The sequence below is a fragment of the Anguilla anguilla genome, chromosome 18, assembly GCF_013347855.1.
Source record: "Anguilla anguilla isolate fAngAng1 chromosome 18, fAngAng1.pri, whole genome shotgun sequence".
NCBI lineage: Eukaryota > Metazoa > Chordata > Actinopteri > Anguilliformes > Anguillidae > Anguilla > Anguilla anguilla.
The window spans coordinates 15,692,201-15,706,070 of record NC_049218.1 but is presented as its reverse complement, the minus strand read 5'-3'; the positions used below and the strand labels follow the sequence as shown (position 1 = coordinate 15,706,070).

Sequence of the window (13,870 nt, the reverse complement as noted above, 5' to 3'; positions counted from 1 at the left end):
TAGGTGCACAAGCAACCAGAAGAGTGAATACTGTGCCATGACTAAACAAATTGAAAAACAAAACCAGCACCTAGGCAGGACTGGATTCCAGAGTATGGAGCATGTCACTGGAGTCTGGTGTATTTAAGCCTTTTTACTTAATGTCTTTAAACCTGCAATATCAAACAGTAGAACCTTTGTTACTATTTCCCTCGTGTAAAATGATTTGTTACTATTTCCCTCGTGTAAAATGATTTCAATACAATATACATTATGTTTCATGTTTTACTTATCTCATTATGGACATTAACAAGATGGTCATGATTGGAATAAGGGCTTTTTTCACACATTCATCTACACACTGGGACACTACTGATACAATGAAGTGTTAATAGCTCAGAGAACCACAGGCTGGATACCCAAAATGTCTGGATTAATAGAGCAGAATATTATCAATGTCATCATCATTGTGTTGCATCTTTTCACGGGGCCCCGGACTCCTGGCAGAGTCCCTGCCCATTGGAGACAGCTAGTCTTTCACCTTCTTGTCTGGTCTAAATTGGAGTAATTACTCACCCTGGACATAAGGTGAAGGCAGTAGGTGTAAGTTTGAGTCTCTGTTTGTCCGTCTGTCTCTCTGTCTGACTTCATCTGTGAGTCTCCTCCTGAGACTGATAATGTGTGCTTAGTACATTGTTTTCTCTATATTTGAGTCCTCTGACTTCACAGTGAATATTTTTTTTTTCACACATAGCAGACTGTTTTTCAAAGCCAACATTATATTCATCTGGATGTGTTGATAATGTTCCCTCTATTCTGGCTCACCTATATACAGTGTGATCTGTCAACCTATCACATGTTTCAGTCTCAAATTTGAAAAACAGTTAAGCAGGATAAGCAGAAAAATATCATCAGTAGAATAGCTATCGACTGACATCACACAGCACATATTGTACTACATCCAACATACAAGCACCTATTTACAGCTAGAGTCACCTGCACCCTGTTACACACTTAAACAACACCCAGATAACATTTTCAAAATGAGGGGAAAAGGCAAACTGTCACTGTGATGAAGTGGCGGTGATGAATAAGGCTTAGTGCTCATGCCATGGGAGTTTACTGTATTTTCCTCCCTGTGTTCCTGCCGCTTTTCAACACCAAGACCTATGCTCTCCTGTGAGGTATTCAGTGAGATAGAAGAACTGCGCTCGACTGCACACGTCCGCGAGAGCCCGTGTTTGTTTCTTCCCTGTGCTCCCTCGTCCTGCAGTGGGCGCTGTACTCAGGCCTTTATGAGTTTAGCTGTGGTCTCCTCCTGCTCGGTGGAGTTGCGGTGGACCGCGGTCGTGGTCTCTGTGCGGTAGCTTCGGGTCATTTGGAAGGTCCTCATGTGCTGCAGCTCCATCTGGTCCTCCTCCGAGATCCGGATGAACGGACACCAGCGGAAGGCTCGGCGAAATCCCGACCGGAATCTACAGGGCGGGAGACATGCGTTCACACCGGAGTCCACGGGCAGTGAACACCATCAGACTGCTACAGTAGATCATTAATTCACACAAGCAGAAAGGCATTGAAAGGGGCAGTTCACCTGTGGTTTAGCCAGCAGTAGGATACTCTGCCTATGGTTTAGACAAAAGAAAGATACTCTACCTGTGGTTTAGACAGCAGTAGAATACTCTACCTGTGGTTTAGACAGCAGTAAGTTACACTACCTGTGGTTTAGACAGCAGTAAGTTCCACTACCTGTTGTTTAGACAGCAGTAAGATACTCTACCTGTGGTTTAGACAGCAGAAAGATACTCTACCTGTGGTTTAGACAGCAGTAGGATACTCTACCTGTGGTTAAGACAGCAGAAAGATACTCTATCTGTGGTTTAAACAGCAGTAAGTTATTCTCCCTGTGGTTTACACAGCAGTGAGTTACTCTACCTGTGGTTTAGATGGAAGTGAGTTACTCTACCTGTGGTTTAGACAGCAGTAGATGATTGGATTGTACATGGTGGAGCTCATAGCCAGCCAGAAGATGGCCAGGTAGACCTGCTGGATGTATCTCTGCTTGTAGATGTCCTTGTTGAAGCTGCCCAGGAGGAAGTAGATGTGGAAGGGCAGCCAACAGAACGCAAAGGTCAGCACCACCACAATCATCATCTTCACCACCTGTCAGGTGACCCAACACACAGGTCAGTGCAATTCCTAATTTGCCTAATTAGCATCACTGGATTTTGCAAGGGAAAAATAGTGTCAAGACTCTTCAGGGAGCTATTCCCTGTGAGAGAATTTGCATGACATTTTGGAAAAGATTTTTTGTACGCACCAAGGGCACAAAACCAGTCTGGATTCAATGCTCTGAACAGGACACCACATGCCCTGACAAGCATTCATTTCGCTTTTGGTTCTGACAGTAACCTACTGTTTGACCTGTGCCTGTTTCTGATACTGACCTTGCGTTTGGCCCGTATCTGGTTCTGATAGTGGTCTGAAGCTTCACCTGGTATCTCGCTGCCCCACAGTGACAAGCCCACCAGGCTGTAGGTCACCAGCATAACCAGCAGGGGGAGTAGGTAGATCAGAATGATCACTGCAATCTGATAACTGACACAAAATGATTTAACATTATCCAACAAATACAAGTGTTATTATTGAATATATTTTTCCCATTTAAACCTAAAACAATGTATGTTTATCAAGATGTAGGCCAGTGACTGTTACCCCAAGTGCCATTGTACACAGTAAAATGTCCTGTGTTAATTCAGCTCTAACTCTGGCCATAGTGGACTCTTATAAATTCTGTAAGAGTTGATTTAACACTGAACGTTCTACTTTGTATATGCTCTCCTGGGTACAGGTCCACATGACTGCCCACAGCAAAAGCATGTACTCAAACAGAAGCATTTTAAACTTTCCCTGTTTTCTCTGCAGTCTGCTATTCACAGTTGTGCCTCCATGATAGTCATCCAACACACTGTGGTGTTGAGAGGAATGGGGCGCTCACCTGAGCTGGTGCTTCCCCCCATAGTCACCAGGCCAGTCCACCAGACACACTGTGCGGGGGGAGTAAAACTTGGTTTTGGAGTAGAAGCACTGGGGGAAGGCCAAGGAGAAGGCCACCGCCCAGATCACTCCAATCACCACCTTCGTGGTGGTAGAAGAGAGGCGGGGCTTCAGTGGGTGGATGATGGCCATGTATCTATGGGATAAAAGCATAGCAGAATAGACAGACAATTTCAACAATACGTTAATATATACTGCACAGCATGTATGTACGTGTATATTTATATATATATATATATATATATATATATATATATATATATATATATATATATGTATGTGTGTGTGTGTGTGTTATATGAAATGTAATACATTGTATAAGTTGTAATGAAGACCATGATTACTGGTGTTTTTAATATTGCCAGTAGAGCTGTAGGGGCCCACAGATGGTGTGGGATGGGGATTTTGGGGAGTGGAACCATCCTTAGCTTTAGTCTGTATTTACATTTATAAGACCTGATGTCAAGAACAAATAATTCACACCTGCATGTTTACACTTTTTTCCAAATGGCCTTTGCAGGTCTTATTGCCTTTTCGTAGAAAGGAAAACAGCACAAAACTACATTTCCCATTAATCAGTTAGCGCAAATAAGCCTGTTATAACCAGTTACTGGACTATAGATCTATGATACAGATCAGCCAAGCAGTCTGTAGGTTTAGCTTAGATTTGGCGAATACGTGCATTATTCACTCACAGTGGTACAGAAACCATGATTATGAATCTCAATTAAAGGGTGTTAATGAACCCCAGGAACATTTTGAACATTTTGTCTCCATGGACCTGTGGTACTGTATTTCCAGTCATAGACATGATGAGGCTTATATCACACTGAAACTGGAAAGGTAGATCAGAAACTCACAGCTGGCTTTTTTCAGAGTACCATCTTTCATTAAATGAAAAAGATGGCCAGACAATGTTTACAAAGGACTGACTATCACCTGAATAATAATACTTGTTAAAAACAGCAAAGGTGTGTTTCAGTGTGTGATTAGATACTACATAAACCTATAAAGTAATTCAAAACTAAAGGATTTTTTGGATAAAGACAGAATAGAATTGCAAGCAACACATGAAATGAAACTGTTGCCTATGAAAGAACAGTTATTACATTTCATTGACAAGCATTCTCAAACTGGGGACTTCACCACAAAGTAACAAAGCATTTCCCTTTGAAGAATATTTCTTATATAATTACAATTTGCATCCTTTACATATACAATTTCTGGTGAAATGACACCTGTATGCTTTGATAATATTGTGGTCATTGTAATTCCAAAATGTTTACATTGTAACAAACATCTACAATACAGATCAATAATATAATGAGATCATAATTTAAACATGATTCAGTATAGTGTGAAAAATAACCCCTGCCTGTTGCCTGTAGTGGGTGATGGATAAAGTTATGTATAGGTAACCATTTTATTCAGCTGGAGTTCTCAGCCGCAGGGTCGTTATTCAAGGGTGTTTCTGGATGAAAAATTATTGGGAACCCCTATTCCATGAGGTCAGAGATACAACAAACCCTTGATTAGTGCCATATGTCTCATATTGTTGTGTAATTTATTTATTTATTTATTCCTAAATTATTTTTCTACAAGAAACGGTCATGCATCAAAATTATTCGTGAGAGTGACAATGAGATAATTAGAATTAAACAAAAATGGAAGAATCGCAGTAAACTGTATCAAGTAGAGGACAGCATTAAAATCTGATTACAGACTGTATTTGCGTGCAGTAGCCTGCGCTGAAACCGGTACTCAGTGTCTATGCGTGAAAATAGCACATTACCTTTCCGTTACAATGTTGTAATATTTATAGCTACTGATTGATTCCTTGTGAAGAATGCATCCTTAAAAGAGTAATAGTATATATGTAGTAGTATGAACATAAAAATAGAAAATGGCATTAATTATGGTACGAGAGCCTGATGCATCTCTCTTGACATTTCAAAAAGTCGCCTCCAAAGTTATATATATATATATATATATATATATATATATATATATATATATATATATATATATATATATATATATTCTAATCATATACTTAAAAACAGGCATTTACAGTAAAAAAAAGTTATCTCAATTATTTTCTGTGGTGTGCGAAACCTTACCTGTCCACAGCAATAGCTGTCATTGAATATATGCTCGCAAATATTGCTGTGATGGGAAAGAAGTTTTGAAACCTGCAGTATCCTAATCCGAAGTACCAGTCGTTGTGCAAGGCGTAAACGAAATTGAACACGGTGTTGAACGCTGCCATTGAAGCGTCCGAGAACGCCAGACTCACAATGAAATAGTTGGTCACTGTCCTCATTCTTTTGTGCGCCAGAATTATCCAAATGACCGTGACATTTCCAATGACAGACACAAATACAATCAGAGCATACGCTATTGCCCACAGCGCGACTTGCCAGCCTGGCTGTGCGAACATGTTCGTAGTAGTTTCGTTATCATCATCAGAATCTTCAAACGAAATCGTTGAAATCAATGACGGCACCGGGTCCAGATTATCCATGTCCAAGTTCATCTTTTTGATTGCTGTTTTCTCATGAATTTGTGAATGCTAAGATGTCAAAAGTTTGTTGAATTTTGCGTTTAACGTCAGACGTATTTAATGTGTCCCTCTAATAGAGGAGATCAAGTTTGTCAGAAAGAAGAAAGCCACGCAATGAAGACGACTTCAACCGGTCTTGGAGGTGTTCCTCGTTCTCCCCAAACTTCGGGAGTAAAGCCAGTGGCACACAAGCAGGGAGCGCTGTTTGGAGAGCGGGACTGATGGAATTTTAAGTAGATATATCTGCACGGCGTGCGGGGGTCGGATTTAATGACGTTTCAATGTGAAGGCGAGGTAGAGCACCAGCAATATACGACGAAATACGGAGGTGTTTGGCTTTCATTTACATCTACGGACGCAGAGTCTAATATTAGCCTACTTTGCGTCCGTAATAATACGACGATTTTTTCCCCCAAAGATGAACCCTTCACGTAATTCATTAATATACACATCAGGTTATAGTCTAATGATAGTAGCAAAATCACTGTCCTCTACTACACAATAGAATCAATTACGAACATGTAATCTTCATTCTAAAAATAAAAATACCAGTTTGTGCATTTTGAAAACACACAGGTGTATACTAATAAGAACATTGCACGTGTGCAATTCGTCATCAGAGGAAACAACAATCTGGTTTCTCTTCACGCATCTATAAACATATGCCAAAAACAGGTGCACAGAGATGGATGTCCTGTCTTTGCATTTAGGAACGGTGAGTTGGCATGAAGCGTAATGGTTTGGGAATTGGGCTTACTACTCCAAGGTTGTATTAGTGAATCTCAGGTGGGCACTATCGTTTTACCCTCGAGCAAGGTACTTAACCTGATTTGCTTTACTAAATACCCAAATCTATATTGGTTGTAGTAAAAGGATGTAGCCTAAGCTGAGTAAGCTAGGTTTGTCTGGATATATGAAATGCTATTATTATCAATTACATAAAATAAATAATTCAAAATATCTTTCATTGTTTCTGAGCATGCTGTCAGGATGACTGAATTCCCTGTGGGGTCCAGTGCACCTTAAGAGACTGTTCTGCAGCAACAGAGACATTATTGCATGTGTGCTGCTTTCTTCGGTGGAGCAGAAGAATTACCATGTGTGCTAAATTATTTACATTTACATTTAAGATAGGAAATAAGCCTGAGTTTTACTTGATTACTGTATGGTAGCTAATGTATAATATGTTAATTAATCTGAATTATATGTTTCTACTTAAACAATGTTTAATACATTGCTGATACATCCATGTTTCTTTATTAATTTTCCAGCCAAAAAAAAACAGTGAGTATTGTTTTCATTGTATTATCAAAGGATGCACTGGATGTGCTTAATAAGGTCCACTATGCCCTGACCACCTGCTGTCACTTGTCCAGTCACCTGTGCAGAACACACAGACAGTAAACACCAGGTGTTAAGGTGCCCCACAGACCAGTGGACTGGTGACACCTGAACCACAACAGACCAAATTTAGACCAGCGCAGTTTGATTTGGCCCTTCAAAAAACATACACAGATTTAAAAAATGACAGCAACCAATGGCCCCTGAACCTCAGGCCAAGCTGTGGCAGTCAATCACTCTCTCGTTGTCTCCTAAATACCGATCTGCTGGGGCGCTTAAAAGTATTGCAGTCTATGCAATCATACAGCTCATTTATTTATTATATTAATTTTTTTGATAAAGAGAAAAGACTACCTCTCGTTGTCCCACCAACACCACTTCCAACAACTGCTTAATTTACTTAGTAGGTTCCCAGCCCATATGATAACCAACAACAAGCCTAATGCTTCAGCTGTTTGACATAAGAACGCTACCAGGTGGTCTCATTATCCAAGCAATTGAATGTGGGTAGTCTAGAGTTTAACGTAAAATAGCATTCCCTAGTTTAAAAAATTCAACACTGTTAAATTCATACATTACTGTAGGAGCTGACTTGAGAGTTAATAATCTGCACCTGGGTGGGGGTGGGGGGGTGGATTTGAATTCAATTATATTTATAACGTGTGCCTTTGAATCAGCATTAAACAATACAATTAAACCATTATTTCGATTGTATGCTCATAATTCTTACTATTCTTTATTTTATGACATGCAACAAGCTCTAACAGCTAAGGAAAATGGTATCCATTTTGTTAGAACAGGAGACTGGTATAAAGGAACAGAAAGCACCATACCAGTAAGATTTGTTTGGCTACATCGTCCACACTTGCAGTCAGGTGTAAAAGGACAATGTGCTGTAAAAATATTAATCCCAAACAGCCACAGTTCTCCACTTGCATTCTAGGCAAAACAATGCCACCATCTGGCCTGCCTTCCCCACAGCAGAGCAGATAGCCCTCCCAGTTCTCAAAAACAATGCTACAATGTGCTTTACTGGAACATACTGTAACTGCCTGTGTCTTGTACATCTATTTACCACACCAATAAAATATTAGTTTTCATCTTTTTATCTTAAAATGGCACCTTCCAATCTCAGAACAGTGTGTGTATCATCAGTAACGGTCATGTTAATTTAATTTCTACTGTGCATTGAAAATACAATTGTTAATTTGGTGCCAATTCTGTCGCTGTCAGGATAGGTTATTCATCAGTCCATGCTCTAAATAAACAGACATTTCTCCTCAGCCTGAAGGTATGGCTGCTGACAAAATTTATTTTCCCTCTCTTTTAAATTGGCAGCCAATTAAGGCCTTGAGAACAAGGATTCTTTAGCCATTGAATTACTGGTGGTGACAACGCACCAAAAGTCATCAAATGCATGGTGTGATATCAGCACCTTTTGTACAGGGTGCTTTTTGTAAAACGTTGCACATTGCGTAATCCTGCTCATTTTTGCGCTTTTATCATTGTCAAATGTAAAATAATAATAATTTTAAAATGCACTATGATTTTCAAATGTCACTTAGATAGAAATTCGTTTTAAACATTGTAATCATTTATCCAAGAGTAATGTTCTGCATTAAAGCAAGAGTGGAAAAAACTATATATCGTATTTAAATAGAATTGTTAATAAGTGCAATGTAAATACAGTGCCACACTGGCGTTACAGTAAGGGGAGAACATAAAACTGCAATCTAACCCATCTGGATGCTATTTTATTACAACTGTTCATGCTTAAATATTGCAATCGTTATTACCACTTTGCGACGAGATGACTTGTTACACCTTGCCCATGTTTGCCAGGATGTACCCACAATTGTATATTTTACCATGAGCCTATATTAACCCAAGTATTGCTTTGGTTCATAGGCTTCTGCAATAGTGTCAGGTACATGTACACTACTACATTTCAATACTGGAGTTAATACGGAAACAGTCAACTGTCCCAACTACTTTGCTCGTCCCAACGTTGACACATCACGCCCAGCCATTACGACAACTTTCCCATTGGAGCAGTACTCTATCAATCATGCAGGGCTGTTTTACCGGATAGTCAGAGATATTGGGAAGCTTTCAGAGTTTCAGGTGAGGGTGTGAGAAACAGGAAGTGTCCGGAAAAGACGTTGTTGGAGTACATGGTCCGGATCAGACGGAAGAAAGGGTAATCATGTCAAATGATGTGCGTTACTGTGAGAGGATCTCATACCTTTTTCTAAAGTTTATACTCATCGGCTACTCCACGATCTTTTGGGTGAGTTCTCTTTTATTTATGTCAAGTAACCCCCGTCTAACTTGTAGTTGCGGCGCTCGTGGCTATACGCGCGTCGGTGATATGTAGGGCGTGTTGTTGTGCTGGGCAAACAAGTCGGGGTGCGTGTAACACAGTGGTTGGCTGTGTTTGTCAACATATAGCCTATTACACACAGCAAAAACCCGAAAGTGGTTTTGGACTAAGTATGTTACCTTAGTTCTTGCTGCATTAAACTGTCCAATGTACTTTGGTGGCCCTACAGGTGTCAATGCAATACGGTGGGATTTTGTCGCCGGGATAAGAAACGAGCTGAGTCACATCGTGCAAAGCTAAACCCCGCCCTTTATGCAGCTGACATTGTATACGTTGATTACGGTGGACACACATGCTTGTAAAATTTATATTCAAAATATACAATGGTTTCCTTTTCTGAAATTAATTTTCTGGCGTTAAAAGAACGTTTTCAGGGGACACCCTTGCTGTATTCACTTTAACGCGTTGGCTCAGCGCGCTTTAGGAGCTTGCTACAAGTAGGCTATACAGAAAAAAGGCTTTGCATGTGTTTGAGAAGTTGTATTACATAGAATGAAGTTGCCCTACAAGAACCGGTTGAATTAGTTTTTTATTCAGCACAAGTCTGATTTGAATGGCCTTCTCAGGAATAATGATAGCTTCTGATTGTGGCCCTGATCTGTGGTAACCTTTCCAAAAGAGTTACTTCTGTGGTAATTTTACTTTGCTGTTTCTCTTTCAGATTTAGTATTCAGACTAGTTTTCCCCCTTTAGAACTACAAATGCAGAATGTGATCCACATTGCTTTCTGTGGTTCTGCTCTAAATTATCCCCAGGGAAAATACAGGTATGAATGCTTCAATCCATTAGATTTTAAAACTATTAATGCAGAATATATGTACCTAAACATAGTTTTGCTGGACTCAGCCATGGGCACTTTGCAATGGCTATGTCACTTAAAATATATGTGTACCTTATATGAGTTACATTAATTACAGGCCTTTTAAGTGCGTTTTTCAGCAGCATTTAAAAAAAAATTGCCCTCAGTTCTGCTATGAATCATAATGGAAGGCATCAGCTAAATTTTTTAATTGGCATCAATAGGCTAAAAATAAGAATATGGGCATGGAGTCAAATTGTATTTTCTGTAAGGTGTACTGTGGACTCTTCCTAAATCAGTACTCCTCAGATTGATTCAAGGTGAGTTTCATTAATAATAGTAGAAGCTTTTTGAAGGAGAACAAACACTAGAATTTGACCGAAAACATGGCATGCAGTTGAGCATTTTCTGAATTGCCTCAGTAAATAGCAAGCTGTATAAATTGATTGTATTTGTAATAATGTAAGCTGTCTAAGTCACTCTGGATTAGAGCATCTGCTAAATGTAATGTAATGAACTCTGTAACACCGTGGACACCATAAATTCCCCTACACGTTATGTCTTCATTCTGTCGATGTCGGTTATGCACACATGTTGGAATACAGTCTGAAGGCTTGTGTAACTTAAATCCAAAGTTACCTGTGTTTATACACTAAATTCTCCTATTCACCTACATTTGAGTTTCACCTTCTACTTTTCAGTTGTTTGTACGCTGCATAACACCCAGTAGCGGCAGCAGAAATTAATTTTTGGGTGGGCCAAGGTAATAGCAAGTGGGCTGAGTTATTTAAGATTGAGATAGTGTCACATTCATTTAGTTTAAACAGGACAATACGCTGGTAACGGTAATGTAATAATGTCATTTTCATAAACAGAGTACAGGGCCATCCTTTTCTCAATTTGTAGAACAAAGGCTATAGAATGACCCATCAAAAAACACAGAATATTTCCAGATGAAAATAACCAAACCGTCCGGCATAATGTCACAAATCAAAAACCCAAATGTAATCAATATCTTTGTTTTTATTGCAACACAAAATAAAAATGGGCTGAATAGAAATTCAAAGACATTCTGGCTTAATCTTTTTATAAAAACAGTACATTAGTCAGTTTTGTCCCTTGCCTATAACTTCATAAATGGTCAAATATTCACGTAACAACACTTCCCATAACAATACTTCAACACTTCTGATAACATTCTTTGGATGTCACGCCTGCAGCTTGTATTTTCTTAATTGTGTTTCCATCAGCAATAACGCTACCACTGTTCCATTTGCCCGGCTTGACAAAGTTACAGGGATTTTCACAGTTACAATTGCTTTTTCACATTAATAATTCAAGTGAATTCATATTTTTCCTGCTCAACCATTTGTATTTCATTTTGGTGTTTTTTAAAAAATGCATAAAAACATCACACGCTTAGGCACTTCAGCTTGTCCTGAGTTTGGAGAGATGAAGTGACAATTCTTCCCAAAATGAAATGCTATTTTTCACCGTCCTGCCTAGAATACTTCCCATAAACTCCAGGTTTTTTTCCTTAAGAGTATCTGGTGGTTTATTTAGTGCTTCATGGTAGCTCTTTACAATTGACCTCTGTAATTGCTGCTTGCAGCTATGTTCTTCTTCTTCTTCACTTGAACAGTACGCTGTATTTTTCTGATTCTCCACTGATTATACCACAGTTATTCTTTTTAAAAGAAAACATCTTTCATCTGATTTATACACAGATTAATTCTCTGAATAGAGGAATTGTTGTTTTCTGAAATGCTTTTTTGACTGTCATCACTTCATCTTTTTAAAATATGGAATTATCATGTGTTACCTCCCAGGGGGTGAACCTCAGAGTGCAAATTTGAATGATATTCCTGTTTTTTATTACCTGATAGTTTGCATGCTCTTACTGCAGCTCTGCAGTGTCAGTGTGTTTCCTGCTTTCTCATACAGTTCTGGCCCTCGTCAGTGTTCCCCATTACGATCAGGATATAGATGCATGTCTTCACCCAGCCAACCATACTTTACCCAGCATTTGGCGATGTACACACTCTATTTTTCAGAATGTTGTTGTGGCACAGAAGTGAATGGCGTAACTGGGGATGCACAGGGGCATTAGCACAGCACAGATGCCAAACACACGACGAGGACACACAAAAGGACAACACGGGTTGGCTCAGCGTGCTTGAACAACAGCCCAAATACTGCAGTAACCAAGCAGTTTCTGACAAAGCAAACAACAATGGAAACCACACAGAATGCTGGGAAAATCCTCCCTAAACTGGCCAATCAGTCAGCATCTACTGCTAGAAATGCCACTTATTGTTAGTCCACCAATGAGAGCTCCTCTTTGTAGCAGATAAGCACCAGGCTGCTTTCAGGTCCAACAGAAATGGCAGTTTCCATTTGGAATATCCTGGATTGTAGTGTGTGCACATTTAGCTTGCAAACATAATAATGTTTCTAAAATGTCTGACATTTGCATTGGATGTGAGTACAGCTCCTCTGGCTGAAACCTTTTCATTCCTCTAACATAATCATACAGCTAAGGCTCACGTCAGACACCAGGATTTCCTACACATGGAAAAGGAAACTCAGTTATATTTCTTTGACGAATGAATGTTTGCAAACCCAAGTTATGCACAAACACAGTGGCAATTCCCAACATATCTCCTTACACAATCTTACAGTACAGATATTTTATACACCTTTAATTCAGTTGTAAAATATCCATTGTACATGTTCAAATGAATAAATAATCGCATATGGATTGTATGAAATAATTTTACATTTTTGGTTTAATTTTGTTTTAATTTTCTAAGCCACCCTTTAAAACATGTTTATGGCAAAGAGAGGGAGAGGGAGTGGTCAGAATCTCCATTTGTATGAGAAGGAGGGATTGGACAGGTATGGATTTATCATACTTTCTTGGTATTTTGTATCCTTCAATTTGATTCAAATATGAATCAGGCACAAGTAATGGCAGCTGGATAGAAATTAAATTAAAATGGTAATACTTGAGCTTCCACTTCACCCAGGATGAAAAAAAACTATTGGCTGTGTTCCCTTTCCATGAAAATCTCATTCACACACTCAAATAAGCAGCTCCCAACATGTCTTTGAAGGTGAGCCGCTGGGCTCCTCATAAAATGGCTAAATCCTGCTGTTTTATATACCTGCTGGAGAAATAAAAAAATAAAAAAACATGAACAAGCGCACTATTCATACAGACAGCGAGGAAGCAATCAACAGACCACACACATTTGGGTCCTTTGTGGTGATTTTTTCTTGTCTTAAATTTTTTTTCTTGCCATGGGAAAAATCCGAGAGACATCATAAAATCAAATGCAAATTTACTTGTCATGTAAAATGGTGAGGTGAAGATAAGACACATGCACTTGGTGATAATTGCCTAACTAGCTTCCTCCCTGCTTTAGGATGTTCACTTAGCTTCAGAATGAACTGTCTGTCCCAAGAACCTGTCAGAAGGCAGGCAGAAGATAGAAATGATTATGCTTACCAAAAATGCTTGCCAATTAACCGCAGTGTCAACAGATCACATTAATAATAAATAAATATTACGAAATAACATCAAATTTAAAAAAAAAGCCCTGTTGTGGGAACATGAAACTGTCAGCTTTCCTAATGCCTCATTTTATCACTTCTGCTCTGCACTAGGGCACCAAGAAAGTAATTACCGAATGCTTTCCTCAATGGCACAAGCCATAGAGACCAAACGCAGCAGGCTGGCTAGCTTTGT

General features: G+C 39.2%; 2 protein-coding genes across 3 annotated transcripts in view; one reads left to right on the top strand and one right to left on the bottom strand.

Annotated features, from left to right (window-relative positions):
• Positions 1–118: 118 nt before the first annotated feature.
• tacr2 (tachykinin receptor 2) lies at positions 119–5,873 on the bottom strand. 2 transcript variants are annotated; one of them, XM_035399913.1, is made up of 5 exons: positions 5,154–5,873; positions 2,975–3,169; positions 2,424–2,574; positions 1,943–2,059; positions 119–1,454 (listed from the first exon to the last, which is right to left on the bottom strand). In XM_035399913.1, the coding sequence occupies exons 1-5, from the start codon at positions 5,567–5,569 to the stop codon at positions 1,281–1,283; spliced, it is 1,053 nt and encodes a 350-aa protein (XP_035255804.1). In that variant the 5' UTR covers positions 5,570–5,873; the 3' UTR covers positions 119–1,280. The 2 variants fall into 2 exon arrangements, with proteins under 2 accessions (XP_035255804.1, XP_035255803.1); XM_035399912.1 differs by having other exon boundaries at positions 1,943–2,139; positions 5,154–5,872.
• Positions 5,874–8,930: 3,057 nt separating this feature from the next.
• The window catches only part of tspan15 (tetraspanin 15), a 31,420-nt gene continuing 26,480 nt past the window's right edge, over positions 8,931–13,870 (top strand). Inside the window, exon 1 of the mRNA XM_035401014.1 lies at positions 8,931–9,227. Within this exon, the coding sequence (XP_035256905.1) occupies positions 9,144–9,227 (84 nt within the window). The 5' untranslated portion in view covers positions 8,931–9,143. The remainder of the gene's footprint in view (positions 9,228–13,870) is intronic.

Bases quoted from the DNA above. Each gene is read 5' to 3' on its own strand.
- tacr2 (XM_035399912.1), bottom strand. From the start codon at position 5,569: ATGAACTTGGACATGGATAATCTGGACCCGGTGCCGTCATTGATTTCA. The intron at 3,170-5,153 runs GTAAGGTTTCGC...TTTATCCCATAG, and splicing joins ACAGCTATTGCTGTGGACAG to ATACATGGCCATCATCCACC. The intron at 2,140-2,423 runs GTCAGTATCAGA...GTCACCTGACAG, and splicing joins AGATACGGGCCAAACGCAAG to GTGGTGAAGATGATGATTGT.